Below are 15442 nucleotides of genomic sequence, written 5' to 3'. Positions count from 1 at the left end.
CAGAGCTGTGGGCAAAAGCAATGGAGAAAGCAAGATCTCCGTTGCTTTTTAAAGTGTCTCGCTATGTTAAATGGGTTTAACATAGCGAGACAGCTTTAAAAAAAGCAACGGAGATGCTCCGCTGCTATTTTTACAGCTGTCTCGCTATGTTAAACTCGTTTAATATAGTGAGACAGGTTGTAAAAAGCAACGGAGATCTTGCGTTCTCCATTGCTGTAAAAAAAAGAGTTACACTAATGGAAAAAGTCCGGGCAACCAGACCTACTATAACTCTGATTTACAACGTGCACGCTGACCAATCAGCGTGCATGTTTTGGAATATTGATGGGGGGGGTCATTGTATAATATCTATATAACCACAATAGGAACATTTCCCACAAGGTTTGGTCCCTACATCACCTAATGGTGTAGACATATTTCTAGGCGCACAGAGGCTTCTCTAACAATTTCATATTTCTGAAGGAGAACCTAGGCTCACCATCAATCAATCTCGTAATTTCCTTGTCAGTGGTTAATATCCCCCAGTGCTTACGAATAATATTCATATAAGAAGTTACATTGCTAGAATAGCATAGGGGTATCTTTAATTTGGAATTAATGCCTTTACTGTGCTTCTCTTCTCTGATCCTTCCTTCCCATTCTTCTGAGAAGTAAGGCTTAGCCTTTGTGTGTCTCAGACTCATGATTTCTGTGACATGGTTCTGTATATCAGCTTCACCATAACCTCTTTCCTTTAACTCCTTGCTATTAGCCTCTACCTGCTGGTGGAAGTCCATGTCCCTGACATTTAGTCTGGATGCCCTGAAAACGTGAATACGTATGACATTTATAAATATGTAGGGAGGATGCATACTGTCCTTACTCAGAAGATGATTTACATGACAGTCTTTCCTATACAAACATGTATATATGTTAGAACCTTCATCCACATTTATCGTGATATCCAGGAAATTTATCTTTTCATTGCAATATATAGAGGTGAACCTTAGAGATGGGGTCGTCCTATTAATATATCTATGAAATTCTACAAAGCTTTCTTTTGTACCTTCCCATATAACAAAAAGATCAACAAATCTATGAAAGAAAGGTATATACTTGTGATAGGGGCCATTCAACAGATGTTCCAGGAGTTAAAGGAAAGAGGTTATGGTGAAGCTGATATACAGAACCATGTCACGGAAATCGTGAGTCTGAGACACACAAAGGCTAAGCCTTACTTCTCAGAAGAATGGGAAGGACGGATCAGGGAAGAGAAGCACGGTAAAGGCATTAATTCCAAATTAAAGATACCCCTATGCTATTCCAGCAATGTAGCTTCTTATATGAATATTATTCCTAAGCACCGGGGGATATTAACCACTGACAAGGAAATTACGAGATTGATTGATGGTGAGCCTAGGTTCTTCAGAAATATGAAATTGTTAAAGAGACGTCTCTGTGCGCCTAGAAATATGTCTACACCATCAGGTGAAGTAGGGACCAAGCCTTGTGGGAAATGTTCCTATTGTGGTTATACAGATATTAGTACCCATTTTGTTTATCCTGACCAGAACAGAAATTATAGTTTTAAAGTTCAGGCTACTGGTGAAAGTCAGCACTTTGTATATTTGGCACATTGATTAGAATGTAGAAAGTTCTATGTAGGGAAAACTGATAGAACTCTGAAGGAAAGGATCCGTGAACATGTTTATCACATCAGCAAGAAGAGCAGGACTAATGCTCTTGCCAAGCATGTTATTAACACTAGTTCCGCACATGTTTTTAAATTCTTTGCCTTTGCCATAAATTTTGAGAGCCTGAGAGGAGGGGATGTCTATAATAAGACAGAAGAGTTAGAGGCCAAGTGGATAGTTAGACTCAGAACTGATGCAGGACATGGTCTTAATGAGCATGTACAATTAAGACCAAAATTGAAGTTCAGACCCCTTTTGAGATGATAATGAAAACAACAGATATATTAAGCTTCTATACATTTTTAGTAATGCTTGCTATCTGAAGATTGTTATTATTTTATATCATATGTGTTAATTTACATTTGGATGTATTTACATGACTTCCTGGTTTATAGTGAGTTTTTAGCATCAATATGGATCATGTGATTTTAATCTGTTATGACATTTTTAGGTCTATTTAAAGGAGGGATTTGTATTCTACTGATTATTACACCAGAGGAAGTAGTTTGTGAAAGCACTTGTGTTGTATTAAAGTAATACGTATACTGAACCTGGAGCCTTGCCTGTGTCCGCTTTTTGTTTTTACATATTTTTATTTTAATTACAAGTATTGCATTAAAGGACTTCAGATATGTTGCAAACAAGAACTTAAAAAAATCAAAAACTTATTTCCACTTAGCTAACAATTTACTATTGCATTACAGTGCAAGGTAGAAAATTCAATACTATGCAGCTCTGCCATAAATGCAACTCAGCTGTCTGTCCTCAACAATATAACAACTGGTATTATGGCATCCTCATACATGTTTTGTGTGTCCAATTATGGAATAGCCAACTGATTCATCTTGCTATATGCTGTCTTGCCACATACTCTGAATCCACATATGTTTGGTGAAAAGTTCTTCCAAACTACTTCATGAAATAAATTACAAAAACAAGGAAAGGTGATGCAGCAAAAATCAAAATAAGTCTTACTGTGTGAATAATGAATGATTCATTTTCCTGAGAGATACTCAAAGGTGCAAACACCTGAACGTGAATGACTAACTTCAACATATCACCTAATGTAGGTACCTTTTATTTACAATCCTGGAATATGTTTTAACAAGATGGTCGGAAATGTTGCGGCCAGTCAGGTTCTGAAGGATTTCTCCTGTCTTTCTCTGTATCTGAAAATACACAACAGGGAGGTTTCCATTTATGTTGGTTTATTTATAAAACAAATAGTGTGCTTCTGAGAAGTTTATTTTTACTGAAATAGTTTCACAACCAAAATATTTTAAGAAAGTTGGAAATTAAAATAAGAATAGACATTGTATCCCCAAAATTTAGTTACATACAGCAAACATATAATAATGTTTTTCAAAGCAAAGTAGATTTTAAAATGTTTTTTCAGAGTTTTTATTGCTTGTCTTTCTTCTCACCGACTCAGAAACAGCCATATAATTATTATTCTGAGAGGTAAACATGGCAGCAGCTACTTCTGTGTATTGATAGCTGAACCTTTAACAGGAGTGCTTGCTAATAAGTTTATACTCCAGAGGAAGCTGCTGTTTTGCTTACACAAAGGTGACACGGCAGTTGGCATTCCTGCTTCACAGCATTTGGTTCTACATTTTGCTTCTTGGCTGGGGTGTCTGCACCCACTATGTGGAGTGTGAACTTCCCCTCTTGTCTCTTTGCGAATTTTGTCAGGTGCTCTCATTTCCTGTCACATCACAAACACATATTGTAGGTGAATTAGCATCCCTCCCATAGTGGGCACAGATTTGCACATCACATCAGAGTGCCTGTATGCATCCTGCAATAGGTAGGTGCCCTCGTTAGGATTAATTCCATGGCATTGGGTCCAGAGAGTGTTGGAATATTCACCAGCTCCTCTACAACCTTGAACTGAATTACACAGGCAAAGGTAAGAGAATGAAAGAATTAATAAAAACATACTTTCTAGTCAACTAGGCAGGGTGAAAGACCAAATTGTTCAAGACTGCACAATTCTTGACAAATAAAACATGCCTCCAGTGCAGTAACTCTTAGGAAATAGTTCAGATGTTATTAGGATTGTGTTACTGTTTTGGGTCCACATGACCCAAATCTGTAACCCCTTTTCAGAACTGATTCCCTGTACCCTTGCTCTGACCTATAGGTAATATACACTACTGAGTTTGTAAGGATAAGCCATATGTCTGGAACAATGCACCCATGACAATCACCTTCTAAATGGCAGCAGCCAAAAAAAGATGATAATGCAGGTCCCATTAAAGGAAAACTGTTTCTCCGATGCTCATACATGTAACTTAGGTAAGTGATTACGGGGACCATAACAGGCCTAGCTACATACACCTTTAAGAAGGCTCACTTAAAAGTTCTTGCCACTCTGAGTACTTAATGGTGCCCAACTCCCTACTCAAGCACGGCTATACATAACAACCATAGTATACATTTTTGTCTACCTACCCAGTCATTGAGACTAGCCTTAAAGGCAGGGAAACAAAGTAATACTTTGCGTGACTTGTAGTGGTAATTTATTCTACAGGCTGTGAATACAATGAGTTAGGAACCCATCCTTCCAGAAAGCCTGATTTGTTAGTATAAATTTAGGTCTCTAGTATGGCTGCTTGTACGGTCACTGATTTTGCAAAGAAACAGAAAGTCAAAAAGGGTTGGGTCTTTTATAGCTTGAAAATGAAGACACAGAAAACCTTAGAGCAGCTAATAGGACAGCTGTACCAATTAATCAGGATAGCTAAATGACTTAAGGCCTTAATTCTTTAGACTAAAAATTGCTAGAACCTTCCCAATTCAGCAGTATGATTTGTACATACCAAAGGGGGCACTGTATTTGATGATGGGTCGGAGAAGCGAAGAGTCCAGTGGCAAAATTACTTTAATGGATCTTGACGATATTTCCTTGGAAATTACCTGGGCCACATAGAAAGATTTCTTGACTATGGTGGAAACATGATGATTGAATGAGAGAGAATGGCCCACATAACTACCCAGGTCTCTCATGACCACATCTGTTTGAAGAAGCATGCCACTTAAAACATATGAGGAACATTTCTCAATACACCAGATATGTGCATAATCCAGCATAATGAGCAGATGAATGGATAACTGTGCGCAGCATGCAGTCATCAGCAAACTTATTGACTTTTTACAGTGTTGTGTGTTAATGTATTGTGCTCATTTGTGTGCATCTTATTTTTCATATATAGTTAACAATCAAATTGGTCACATTTACTTCACTGTGGCCAAATGTCCCTGCAATAATCAGTAGAAAAGTTAATCAAATTATGCTATAATTGACTTAAAATAACTATGGCACAATTCCTGGACATTTCCCCTTCTTAGAGGCTGTAAAACCATGGAATTACTATATATAAATTGTGAGAATGGTGGGACAGAACCTCCATGTTGTGTGGTGAGGGGAATTGAAGATTGCACTCAATAAAAATAGTTTAGGCATCTAGGGTAGGTTAATTAAGGTAAGTGGCATACCTGTAATTTCTGTGTTATTTACAGTTGGGGTAGATTTGTAGTGCTGTGTTTTGATCACAACTGTAAATCAGATCGTTTGCACTTAAAACCACGAGTTCAACTTTTGTTTTGGGCATTGATGATTTGTTTCGATCAGTGCAGACAATGAAGTATGCAGCAAAGAATGAGTGGTAGTAATTCCTAAATGAAAAGGATAGTGTGTATGTACATACACACACCCATATATATCTAAGCAGATATATATGTGTATATAATATACATAGATACATGCACCCCCCCCCCATATATATGCATACCTACAAAAACAAGAGGGCAGAGTTTAAAGTTAAAAGAAGAACTGGAAAGATTCAGATGTGTTTCTTAGAAGAGGTGTGGATGTTTGCAGCAGTTTCTTTGAAGAGGAAGTAGGGTCAAAAACAGTGACATAATTCAATAATTTTATTAACTTATTTATTAACTGACTGATTACCAGGAAAGTCCAACTGGTTAGGTGCCCATTTTCAGTGGAGGCCCGGGGAAAAAGTTCCAAAGTAATACAAACACATTTTACCGTTTTCAAAAATATCTACAGTTTGAATAATTACACAAAATTAGACAATGTAAAAACACTGGCTAAGAACAGATGCAACTTGACAATGATTTAATGTTTATAGAAATTTTAGCCAGTTTAGACACATTAAAGTTAAGTTAGCATGATACAAACTGGAGTTGCAATATGAAGTGGGAGAAAAAAGCAGAGTTATGGCATATTTAGAAAAGAGTCAGGGGAGAGAAACTGATTGAAGGAAGTGAGTGAAGAAGGGGGAGTAAGAAGGTGTAAGGTGTGAATGGGTACTTGTTCATCTTTAGTGATACAGTTTATCCTGTCGGTGAGCAAGAATAGGATCAGATTTTTGCTAGGAAGTCATTCAGAATGGTTTTAAAGGTCTGGAGGGAAGATATTGACCTGATGGACACAGGTAAGGAGTTTCAGGCCTTTGAAACATGGTATGAGTACAGACCAAGCACAGCAGAAAATGTATAGGTTTGCGGACAGAAAGGAATTTTTGGTCACTGGGTTGTAAAGACCAATTGGGAACATAGCTGTATAAAACAGTATTTAGTGCTGGACAAACAGATGAATACTGGATAATTTTATAGGCTGGTAAGAAGCTGTATATTTATGTTAGTAGATGGGCTAGTTCTTACCAATTTAGGCTTTTTAGTGATGTATAGCAGTGGATTCTGAAAGGGGTGCTTGCTGTAAATGTAGCCACTTTATCAGAGCATTTTCAAGTCTTGCTTTTAGTGATGCCTGCAGGTTAGTAAGGATGGCAGCACCCTAAAGTAATGAGGGGAGGAGCAAGTAATGGAATTTTAGTGTTGTGAGAAAGGTTTTGGATCTGTAAAGCATCCCAAGTTGTTTGGTGAGTTTTTTAATGCAATTTTGTATATGCAGGTCAAATTTAAGATCATCATCCACTCGCAACTCTAATAATTTGCTATGAGAAGTGACTTTAATGGCTGTATTATTAACAGAGAGGATCTTATATTTTGCTTTTTCAGGAGAAAGGGACTTTGGGGAAGGAAGTAGTATACTTTATTGTTGGGGGGGGGGGTTGAGTTTGAGTTGTGATTTACAAAGCCATGTTGTAGTGGCAGTTAAAGCTTCCCGAGTATTTTTTTAGAAATATGCCAGGTTGTCTGGTGTGCATTATGAGTGTGGAGTGATCTGCGTACTGTATAAGAGAGGCCTTTTGTGTGGATGGGTGGAGGGTGCTTTTGAGAATGTTGGGGACCATGGATAGAGCCTTGTGGTACACCGGTTGTGACCAGTAGATAAAAAGAGAGGGTGGACTACCATTTTACTGAAAGATACCTACTGGACAAGTAGCTTTGGAACCACAGAAGGGAGGGGCTGAGAGAGACCTTGTGAGGACATTTGAAGCAAATGTTTGTGTGACAAACTGTGTTGAAGGCTTTAGACAAATCCAGAAATAAGGAGCAGATTAGTTTGACTTTATTTCCATCTTTATTGACAATATCTATAAACATTAGAAGTGCAATGTTAGCACTATGGGAGGTGTGAAGGCTGCCAGCTAGCTAGAATTTTGTAAATAATCCAATGTCATTTGAAAATATTAATATGATCCACAGGCTTGTCTTACAAATGTAAATAAACTGTATGTTATGTGCGGAGCATCAAAAATATAACCACAGTGCATCCTACTAGAAAAGAGCAAAATTCTAAGAAAATAAGTTGAATTGTTTACAATGGTGTTTATCTCAGCTTAGAGAGAGAAGTCTTCAGCTAGAAATTCTTTCTATTGTCTGGAAACAGAAATAATTACAGGTTTCCAAGGTAGAAAGTTTTTAACAGTTTTACGACTTCCAGTTCTAGGCAAAACTTCTAAGAGCTAAGTATTTTTAACACAGAGATGTTATATTTTAAGTTCCTGTTAGCCTGGGAACTAAAGGCAGAGGTGACAAGAATGATGTAATCTGAGATAACCCATCAGAAATGTGATAGTAATTTAAGAACCATCTCAGAGAGCAAGTCTGTGCATTTTATATCTTATCTTTTGGACCTGTCAACATCTATTCAGCACTTGTATTGGCCTGGCTCTGTAAGTAAGATTTAGGTATAGTATTTTTCTTAGAGATAGATAGGAATATAGTAAGATCAGTCTGGATGTTTTCTGTATTTACGTGAGACTGCCCTTCAATGCTGTTTTAAAATATTTCCTGTGATTCTGAACTCTGTTATCACTGTATTGAGTTATTGAGTATTGTCTTGCTCTTTTATTATTTATTATTAAATATATTTAAACCTTTTAATTGTGACTGGTTTGTTTAAAGAAATTTAAGCTAAGAGTACTTGCATATGTATTTGGTGACACTGTACAGGCCACTCTTAAAATGGCTTGAATGTTTTGTCACATATCATTTGGATAATAGTAACATTACACAGTAAAATTGGCCACCCTTTGGTAATGGCCTTATAGTAGCTGATAAGTAAGGGCAGCTGGTGGCAGTGTTTACTACCTTATAGTCTGGGCAGAAGGGGGGCATAGCTAGAGAACCTGTGCTAGCCTTCCCCAGGAGTGTCTGTGTGTTTGTATACAAATCAAATCTCAAGTGTGCGCGTGTGTGTGTGTGTGTGTGTGTGTGTGTGTGTGTGTGTGTGTGTGTGTTTCAGCTACTTGAGCAGGGACACGACGCCCTGGTTGGACACAGAGGGTGATAGAGGTTTTGGCTTGAGCACTCGGCTGAGATCTTAACTCTTTAGTTGTGCCAGTGGGGAGTCTTATTGGGGATCTGAAGAGAGAGGGAGAAACCAGCCCCAGAGTGACTGTGATCTCTGTGCTCTTATGGGAAATTGTACTTCACTGTGTGTACTTGTCATGCTCCCAATGTGCACATCTCTCATTGGTGTTAGTTGAGTATTGAGGCTCCTTGATTACTGGGCCAGTGCAGGGGCGTCACAGGACGGAGAGAGCCACACTGTTTGGGAGACAGAAGTTCTTCCCAAAGGAGACAGTTTAGCAATTGTTTTTGAATACATTTTTAAAGTATTTTGGAGAGGATTGGTAAGATTCCTATAGGTCTAAAGTTAGCTATGTCTATTGAATTTCCTCCTTTGTGTAGAGGTACAATGTGTGTTTTTTTTCCAGAGAGAGAATGCGGATTGCTGAACTGACCTATTAAGGATTGAGACAGGATAGGCTGCTACTTTAAGGTATGCCCTTGGACAGTTATCGGCTGAAGTATAGCGTGGTTCAAGAGTAGTTTTAGACAGGATGTGGGCACAGAGGTTTGAAGGTGAAAGCGGATGTGATAATATCTGGTTGTTGGGCAGGTTTAGGATTAGATTTTGGGGAATTCTTGGTTAGGGATGCTATACAATCTATGAAAGAGTTGAATTCTATTGTAGTTTCAAGTGGTGAATTATTGGGAGGGGGATAGGACTGAATGTGTAGGACAGATTTAAGATTTCTTTAATGATTGGCTAGAATTTTTTTAGGGTTGTGTTTACTTTCTCTTTAAAAGTTATTATAGTACCGTCTTCTGTCTTCATTAATTTGCTTTTTAGTATGGTTGTGGAGTATTCTGAAGTTTGAGCTGTTGTGTTTTATCTTTTTGCTATTTTTCCATGCTTTTTCTTTACCTGCATTAGCATTCTACTCTTTCTGGATAGTCAAAAAGCATCATTTGCTTTTAGTCTTTTCCTTCTAGAGGGTGCAAGGCTATTTAGGAAAGTTGTATTGAATTCATTTACAGCCCAAAAGGGGAGGATTTTTAGAATGTTCCAATTAATAGATGACAGGCTAGTAATTAAAATTTATGGGTTAAACTCGGACAGGCTGAGTGTTGTTTTATAAACATGCTTTTAAGTGGATGTGTGAGACATATGGTTGGAGATGGTCTGACATTGTAACAATGGTGGTTAATTTGCAAGATGAATTATTATAGAGGGCAATGAGAATATAGTTGGTACAGAGCAATTAACAAGTAGGCACAAAACAGACAGGTTTTCTTTCGTTTACTGAATGCAGAAACCAGGATGACAAATACAGTGTAATCTATTCAACAGAAAAGACGGTGGTCAGCTTACTAAGTGGCCCTTGGAGTTCAAGGACTACTGGTTTGAGGGAATGTCACAACCTCTTTCCAGCACACAGCAAGTGTGTATTTGACTAGTTAAAGCTAACTATACACCAATGCTCTTCGTGTTAAACTTGCTTACATTGCACAAGGACAATATTCTCAGTGAAACTTTTGAGAGTTGGGCCTTATGGTAGAGTCACTGCAGTATCGGAATCAGGGATGGTTGTAGTGACCAACAGGCAATTGCACAATGACAATATTCAAAGTGAAACTTTCGAGAGTTGGGCCTTGTGGCAGATTGAATCAGGGATGGATGTAGGCACCATAGGCGCTGCACTGTGAAAGTAAATTATGAGTGAGGACTGAAAAAAAAACTACTAGGTTGATCAGTATATTGTCTGTAAATTATTACACAACTAGAGGAGTTGGAAGGTTATATGAGCCAAATAATTATGTCATAAGTATATATGGTGGTGTGTCTGAAACAAAGATATCATGTCCAAAGACCAACTTGCCACCATAACAGCTACAAACAAATGCAATTTGAGGGTCATGCCGCTCAACGCTAGAAGTCTAAATCTCAAAATGCACTCACTTGAAGTACTCCTTAAAATGGAGAACATCGACATTTGTGCTGTAATTGAGACCCTGGCTTATTCAGCAGAAAGCACCCCTGCACTACCAGGCTACAACTCAATTCACACCTTTCGGTCCCAGTACTTGGATCGAAGCTCCAAAGGCGGTGGTGTTTCCATATTCATAAAGGATGCGCACACCTCCAGACAGGTAGCCCAACATAATGCATCTGAGATACTTTATGTGCAGCTAACATTGGATAAGACAGCGATTCAGGTTGTAGCCTGCTATAGGTCCCCAAGTATGTCCCAAGATTCACACATTCTTAAGCACCCTGGAGAATATTAGGGTCCAATCTAACACTCTCATACTGGGCAACCAAATACCCTACCATTAACTGGGAAAACTATTCATGTACCAATACACTTGCCCAAAACTTTCTGGAATTCATTAATTCTAATGCCCTGGACCAGCTCATTCTTACCCCTACTAGAGGTAGCAACATCCTTGACCTGGTCATTACTAACATGGGAGACTGTTGCTTTACACCAATAGTCAGCTCCTCCCTGGTTAGATCCGATCACAAGCTAATCACTTTGGAAATCCCCATCCTTCACACCCCCCAACAAAGGTAACCACCATGAAAAACTTCTCCAAAGCTAACTTTGGGTTCCTAAAAACAGAGGTGGCTAACTTTGCGGCACCCATGCAAATGGTGAATAGTCGCATGACTGCCAAATCATACACCAATGCACTGTACGAACACGTACACAAATGCATGGATCTCGCCATATCCAATAGAACTAAGACACTTTCCTCAAAAAAAAAAAAAAAAGGAAGCCAATCTGGTGGTCCCCTGCCATAAACAAACTCTACAACAGAAGGAGGAAACTGATGCGGAATAAGGTGAAGTCCCAAGACTGGAAAAACGCCCTTATCTGCCTCAACAAAAGGTTGACATCCCTCATTAAATCCTCTAAAGCTAGCTATGAAAACAGAATTGCAGCAGATAGTAAAGACAACCACAAGGCCTTCTACAGTTATGTAAAGAATCTCCATGGCAATACCCAGATTTGCTCTGAGCTACTGCACAATGGTACCTCCTATACTGAGCCAACAGATATTGCAAATATACTGGCTGACAAATTCAGTGCTAACTTTACCCCCCCCCCCAAAAGGACCAATAACAATACTGGTAGATTCCAGGCACCCAGTATTACTGCTGCACAGGTTAAACAGCACTGTCCAAGGCCAAGAATACAGCTTCTATAGGACCTGACAGTATCCCTAGCTGTGTTCTATATGAACAACAGAGTGAACTGGCACCTCACCTGTGTGCCCTGTTCAATCACAGCCTCACCTCAGGCTTTGTCCCTACCAAATGGTGCACTGCTACAGCCATCCCTCTCCACAAAGGAGGACCGATTACAGACCCTGGGAACTATCGCTCCATTAGCCTGATGACTCTGATATGCAAAGCTATGGAACACATCATCATGGACCTAATAAACAAGGATATAGGGAATCTCCAAACTCTGGATCCTACACAGTTTGGTTTTGTGAAGGGTAGATCATGCCTGCTCAACTTGGTCGACTTCTTTGAGTCAGGTCACCAGAGCTGTGGATGAAGGTAAGGTGATTCATATAGCCTACCTTGATCTGGCCAAGGCCTTTGATACCATTCCCCATGCAGGAATCATAAAAAAAACTTGCTAAGCTTGGCATCAACCCCTACATCACTAGGTGGGTTGCAGACTGGCTCACAGATAGAACACAGTGTGAATGTAGCTGACTCCAAGTCAGACTGCCGACCAGTCACAACCACAGGGTTCGGTCCTGGGTCCTTCTCCTGTTTGGTATCTACTTGTCTGAAGTCCAGGCCAACACGAAGGGACTCTGGCTGACAAAGTTCGCAGATGATTGCAAGTTGGGAGCTATTATTAACTCCCCAAGTGATGTTGACATCCTACAGAAAGGCCTCAATGAGACCAACAACTGGTGTCAGAACCATGGCCTTAAGCTCAATGCCAAAAAATGTGTCATCCCCTTTGGGGAAAAACCCAGTTCCTTTGAATTATCACATTTATGGTAGTCCACTGAACACAGAAGGCTTTATAAGAGATCTGGGAACACAGGTTGACAGAAACCTCTCTTCTGGCCACTGTGGTCAGAAAGTCTTTCTATGTGGCACATCTCATTATTAAGGGTTTTGCATCCAGGAAGAAAGAGGTCATTGTCTCCCTCTACTCTTCCCTTAATAGGCCAATCATCGAATACAATGCCCCATTTGGCATGTACCTCACTAGACACTTGCAACAACTGGAGAGGTCACAAAAGTACCTCACAGAGAGGATCCTAGGCCTTAAACACTTGTCCTATATGGACAGACTCAAAAAACTCCAACTATTCGCTGTCTCATATCACCTACGTAGAGGCAATCTCTGCTTGACTTACAAAGGTATGTCTGACCCAGCTCTGTTAGAAATGCTGCATCTAAATAAATCCCAATCCCTCCACACCACACGCACCAGAGACCTCAACCTCACTACCACAATCAATAAAACATGCTGGAGGGACAGGTTCATAACCCAGAGACTGCTCATGCTATGGAACAGACTTCCCATACATGTCAAGCAGAGCACCTCACTGGCCCTCTTCAAGAGAAATCTTGATGAGTGGATGGGAAATAGAAAATTCACACTGGGGATCACTCCAGTGGCTCTATTTGACAGAGGCACTAAGAACTAAGGTTGGGTGGCATTATGCCAGGGTAATCCTATGGGCTAGGCTTGTAAAGGCTCCAGGGCCATTAGCCTAGTACACACCTATGAACCTATGATTTAGGGGCAATGTAGTTATGGCATTCAGTGCATCACTGATTCATTGCTTCCACTGCTCTAGATTGTGTACAGCTGTACATCGTATAATGAAATACAAATTATTTTGTCATTTCTTTTCTCAGGGTACCTGAGATACTGCGTCTTGCTATGGCCACATTTGTTTACCGATACACTCAGAAGTCATAGACGAACAGCAAACTAACACAAATACTAAACAGTTAATTATCTAATAAAGTCCAATATGCTTAATCTTGTTCTTTTTTTGCCCCCCTAGACTGGCTTTTGTCAAATGACCTCAGTTGGGTTCCACAGTAATTCTTAAAGCTACTGACAAACCCTGCCCAGCTGGACCTAGTGCTACTCTTATACCTTGTAGCTTACAGCAACTGTCCTCCAGACAGTGTCTGGTAAAAATGACATTTGACCTTGCTTTGAGTCGCATTGCCATACTGTACCTGCATGCCATTCTTCAACCGGCCATGCTGCCCACCACATTCTATGTTTTCCTTGGGGGGGGGGGGGGTGGCATGCTCTACAATAACATCATATACTAGACATCAACACACTTCCACAGATTTGACAAGTGCCAGTTTTGAGAAGTTATATACAGGCAGGGAAATTTGCTCCATGGAAAAATGACACCCATCATATGACACTCGATCCTTTTCTGTCTTAAATAGTCATCTATACACACTCAAACTTGGGTCACTTGGGGGTACAAAGACACGTACCTTAGTGCAGCACCATCCAGTTAGCTTAAAGTAGTCAGTCACATTTTGAGCTGTGCAGTGCATCTCTGAGAAGAACATGCATTACAGAACATTTTTTTGAATGAGAATAAAAACTAAGCCTTTCCACAATGGTCTTTAAAATCATTTAACATTCCAACTCCCCTCCAGCCCTATCATCCTTTTCTCCACTGTCCCTTGCCCTCCTGAATAGCTTTGTGAATGCCCTCTGCACTATCCATTATGGTAGCCCATTTTGTGAAAATGCACTCTTACAGATCCAGGGACTAGATCCCAATGTTTGTGCTCCCTCTTCCTTCTCCTCTATTCTTCTAGTTCAGAGGGACCCAGGCACAACTCCCTGACACAGTCTTATACATCCATACCATACTTCTCCTCTGTGTTCTGGTCTGCTTTAAGAAAATCCCCAGGACCTCTAATATCTGGGTCATACAGTCTCCCCCCCCATCCCACTTTCTATGCTGTTGACATTCCTCTGGGGAATTTATTAGCCTGAAACTTTACCCTGTATGTCATGAAGAAACCAAACAATGCAAGATGTCACCTGATCGGGGCCTGAAACTGTGGAAGCTTGTCTTCTCTGCTTTTGGAATTTATTTGTATCTCCCCCATCAGGGATACAGTCCAGTACCATGTCCATTGTTACTATAGCCCTTTCACTCTACTATTTATGGTTCAGTGCAGGTTGGATAAATACTACTGGTACCTTTCTTGGTCCATCACTATCAGTTCCCCCCTACCACCCACACACCAAAGTTGTAGCTCATGAGCAGTGACATGCATAAAGGCTACTGGTACGGCCATCAAAAGAAGATATTTACAACACAATTAACTCTCTCAATTTGCATATACAAAGTTGACAATTGCACATTCGTAACAGTTAATATAACATTTTTCTTATTTCACAAATTTTGTATATGCCAACTCTGCAAACTGTAAATAAATTTCAGCTTTTATCAAAATTTATATGAATGCATGTATGAGACAGACAGTATATTCCCAGAAATGGTCACTCATTTTTTTAAATGCCCACTTCCTAATGTTAAAATTGCATCGCCCCTCTGTTCCAGTGTATTTTTCTGTACTTAGCAACCTCAATTAATAACACAAAAAATCAACTTACTGATATAGTGATAACTAATAAAATCTATGCTGTTAAGCAACATGAAAAAATAGCAAGAAAAACAAAACATTAAGACTTCTTCTGGACTTACAAAACAGATTTTCAGCACAACCAACTTTCACTGCTTGCATACAAAGCATCAACATCTTCACATTATCTGCATACATGTTTGTACAGCAAATTTACCTGTGGAGGTGGGAGACCCCCTGCAGCTTCTGGACAACTTGGTAGCATTTTCCTGTTCTCTTCTGAGCTGCACTGGCAGGACGGTGATGGATTTTCAATTGTCCAATTGCCTTGCAGGAAGAGATGAAGGACAGACTCGGGCACAAGAGGCATTATAAACTCAGAAATGCTCAGGTCACACTCCTCCCTGCACAGTGTTGTGGATAA

The 15442-nt window shown here is 39.7% G+C and overlaps 1 protein-coding gene across 1 annotated transcript in view; it reads right to left on the bottom strand.

Moving 5' to 3' along the window:
• The window catches only part of ABCA7 (ATP binding cassette subfamily A member 7), an 882362-nt gene that overhangs the window by 261979 nt on the left and 604941 nt on the right, over positions 1–15442 (bottom strand). The window contains exons 30-31 of the mRNA XM_044053819.1: positions 15236–15422; positions 2748–2842 (exon numbers count right to left, since the gene is read on the bottom strand). Coding sequence (XP_043909754.1) covers positions 2748–2842; positions 15236–15422 — 282 coding nt within the window. The remainder of the gene's footprint in view (positions 1–2747; positions 2843–15235; positions 15423–15442) is intronic.

The sequence above is a fragment of the Protopterus annectens genome, chromosome 13.part0 (assembly GCF_019279795.1).
Source record: "Protopterus annectens isolate FY-2018-M chromosome 13.part0, PAN1.0, whole genome shotgun sequence".
Classification (NCBI taxonomy): Eukaryota; Metazoa; Chordata; order Ceratodontiformes; family Protopteridae; genus Protopterus; species Protopterus annectens.
The sequence above is the reverse complement of the archived record's forward strand: the minus strand, read 5'-3'. Positions and strand labels throughout refer to the sequence as shown.